Raw genomic sequence first — 3,082 nt, forward strand, 5'->3', positions numbered from 1 at the left:
ACCTGCGGATTCCGAAGAGCTTGCGCCTGATTTCAACAGTTGAAATAATGTTCATAATATTTCGTTCAAACAAATTGAAGACTTGTAGATTTCTTTTTTTCCAAAAATTTCCAATGTGACGTTCGGTATTAATTTGCTAAATCAGATGTTGCTCGTCACGAACATCATCAATCCTAGACATGTGCAGAAAACTTCATGTGCTGATGCCAACACCGGCATTAAAGCGCTAATCGCTAATTTGTCTGCTCCGTTTTTTGTTAGATAATTATTTCAAACTTTTTTACTAGCTTATAGACAAACTCCACCACAAGTTATTAGTCAAGGAAGAATGCTGATGCATGCTTTTGCATGTCTGGCGTTAAATCGCTAATCGCTAAAGTCCACTACTTTCATGATGAAAAATTTACTTTCTTACGAGATTTCTGATGAAATAACGGATAAACAAACTTCACTAGGTGCAATTATTCAAGCAGTAAGTTCTTCAAGTAAGTTCTCTAAAAATAAAGTTAAAAAATAAATATACAAACAAAAATGTAGCGAATAGGGTTTTAATGCCGACCTCTGCCAACAAATGATTTAAAATTTCAAATTTTCAATCTGCTGGGTAAAATGTTTACTAAATCTTGAACTGTCAGAACATTCTTGAAGGTTTTGAGCACATTCCTTATGTTTTATGACAGCATAGGAGCTGTTTCAAATGGTAATTGATGTGCTTCGAAAGGTTTACTCAACCTTCCTTCCCGATTAGGGTAACCGGAACTGTACCTTCTCGATGCGATATCTAAATTAAAGACAAACTACAAATACATGGCGTTTACCCTACACTATAGAGGAGATTGGGGATACTTGATCCCCTTTTCTTATTTTCACCATATCTTTTTGGAAAAATTTAGCAACTCGCCGCCTTTGACATTTTCTGACAGCTTGTAACTTCAGGTTTATATACTCCAAAAATTAGAACGATACTTGAACCCATTGATGAACTAGAAGCATTTTCGTGAGAGTAAAAAAATTGCGATTTTTCTGAAGTTATGGGAGACTTGATCCCCTATTGAAGGAGACTTGATCTTTTATTCAGGAAGCCCTAATCCTTGTATAAAAATCAAACAAAACCCCAAGATAGAATGTTAATTGACTATTTTGGTCATGTTTGTTCTCATTTCACAATTTATAGCAGAATAAGAAGAAAATTCTATAACTTTTTCTCAACGCTAATAACATTGCATACTTAAAGGCGCTATTTTTTATAATTAAGAGAAAATTAACTATTTTTGCTCTTTTCTTCAGACAATTGTTTGATAAATATTAGTTTTTGGATAAATATTAGTAATTTCGTAATCAGCAATCATAACGATCAATTCAGAAGAAGAATATGCCATTTGGAAGGGGATCAATTGTACCCATAATCAACATTTTAGAAAACTTTTTCTGAAAAAAGTTAAGAGTTTTCAATTGCTTTGAAAATATTATGAAGTTCATTTTACGCTCGAACGATTGATACATTGGAACAAATATTTTTTTCATAATTTTCCCATGTAAGGAACATTTTAAAGTGATAAAAATTGATCTTCAAGTTACATTTTGTAAAATTTTTCAAACAAAGTTCAATTACTCCAACAATTATTTTGTTAAAAAATTTTAAACTACAAGCATTGTTATTTTGCTCATTTTGGCACATTTTTCTAGAACATTTGATCCTTGTAAGACATTCCAGTTTCGAGATATAGCTAAGGAATCAAGTATCCCCAGGGATCAAGTATCCTCATTCTCCCCTACTTAAATCACTAAGGATTCTTCTTCGGAATAATTCTCTCGAAACGTCTAAGTCAAAATGATCGGAGAAGCTATTAAACGTCCTTTTTGCACCAATTAGCGCTGTATAAGCTCCGTAGTTGATCTGTTTGGAGAAGCAAAGAGATGAAGATCACAATTCCTAAAGCCTCGAGGTCTTACGCTGAGTTGGGGTGCTTCTAACAGTGCGGAGCAGTCGGTTCTCGGCGAAAAAAGATCGGCGTCGATTGGGCGGCCGCGGTTTTCGTAGCTGGGAATTCTGGGAACGGCTCTTGCCAGTTCAGGTGCCGGAGAGCACCTGAAGTCTTTTGTCATGCGGAATATAAGTCTCAGGCATATGGAAGCTTTATCGATAATGTAGTTTGTATGGATCTTAAAATCCAGCCGTGAGTCCAGAATCACACCAAGGTCTTTCACATGTTCAACTCGGACAACTGACTCTTGTCTCTTGTTATAATCAGCCGATAGAGAAGCCGCTTGCGTGAAAATGAAATTACTTCGATTTTTGTGGATGATCATCTTCGATATGATTTTTTATGCAGATCCAGTTCCAGTTATCTGTAAGAAGTCTTCGTGGCTGTTGACCTGATCGTTTCGTACAATGAGTTTCCGTCCTACCTGGTAGCAATAGAACCATTCCAGTAAAGAGCCACGAATACCGATACGACCTAGTTTGGCGATAGCTGTTTTGTGGTTGACCTTTTCGAGAGTTGCAGACAGGTCGGTGTAGATGAAGTCAGTTTGAGATCCCGTGGCAGAGCTGTCTTGCACGGTAGACGTGAACGTCAACAGGTCAAAATTTGCAATACGAGAAAAATGGATCTAATACAACCAACTCAAACAGTTTGGCAGTCGCACATAAGGGAGATATACCGCGATAGTTGTTAACATTCTTCCTGTCACCTTTTTTGTGGACCGGAAACATGTAAGCCTCTTTCCAAATGGAAAGGAACGTGGATTGCCCGATGATTGGAAGATTCATTTCATAGGAGTCAGCATATATGGTATATATCGCTTTAGGAATGTCGCTGGTATGCCTTCCGGACCTGCCGAAAGACTGTGTTTAAGCTTAGCAGTCGGCGTCAGCATGGTATCATCGTCGACTACGATGAAATGTGGAATAACCATAACCAGAGGCTTGGGAGCTAGTGCAATCGTAGCCAATTGGGATCCTGAGTGAGTCGAGTATCAAACTGGAGGGCACCGTAAACGAAGATCTCGCTGACTTGAAATTCATCCCCACGACCTCAATACATTCCTTCAGTCAGTTGCGAGTGCCTCCAACGATATT

At 37.7% G+C, this 3,082-nt stretch overlaps 1 protein-coding gene across 1 annotated transcript; it reads right to left on the reverse strand.

Annotated features, from left to right (window-relative positions):
• Positions 1 to 2,325: 2,325 nt before the first annotated feature.
• LOC129760093 (uncharacterized) lies at positions 2,326 to 2,773 on the reverse strand. Its single transcript, XM_055757665.1, has 2 exons — positions 2,628 to 2,773; positions 2,326 to 2,551 (listed from the first exon to the last, which is right to left on the reverse strand). Exons 1-2 carry the CDS (start codon positions 2,771 to 2,773, stop codon positions 2,326 to 2,328), a joined length of 372 nt encoding a protein of 123 aa, XP_055613640.1.
• Positions 2,774 to 3,082: the final 309 nt, after the last annotated feature.

Source organism: Uranotaenia lowii, unplaced genomic scaffold, assembly GCF_029784155.1.
Source record: "Uranotaenia lowii strain MFRU-FL unplaced genomic scaffold, ASM2978415v1 HiC_scaffold_418, whole genome shotgun sequence".
Taxonomy (NCBI): Eukaryota; Metazoa; Arthropoda; class Insecta; order Diptera; family Culicidae; genus Uranotaenia; species Uranotaenia lowii.

Bases quoted from the DNA above. Each gene is read 5' to 3' on its own strand.
- LOC129760093 (XM_055757665.1), bottom strand. From the start codon at position 2,773: ATGAATCTTCCAATCATCGGGCAATCCACGTTCCTTTCCATTTGGAAA. The intron at 2,552-2,627 runs GTTGGTTGTATT...CGTGCAAGACAG, and splicing joins GCGACTGCCAAACTGTTTGA to CTCTGCCACGGGATCTCAAA.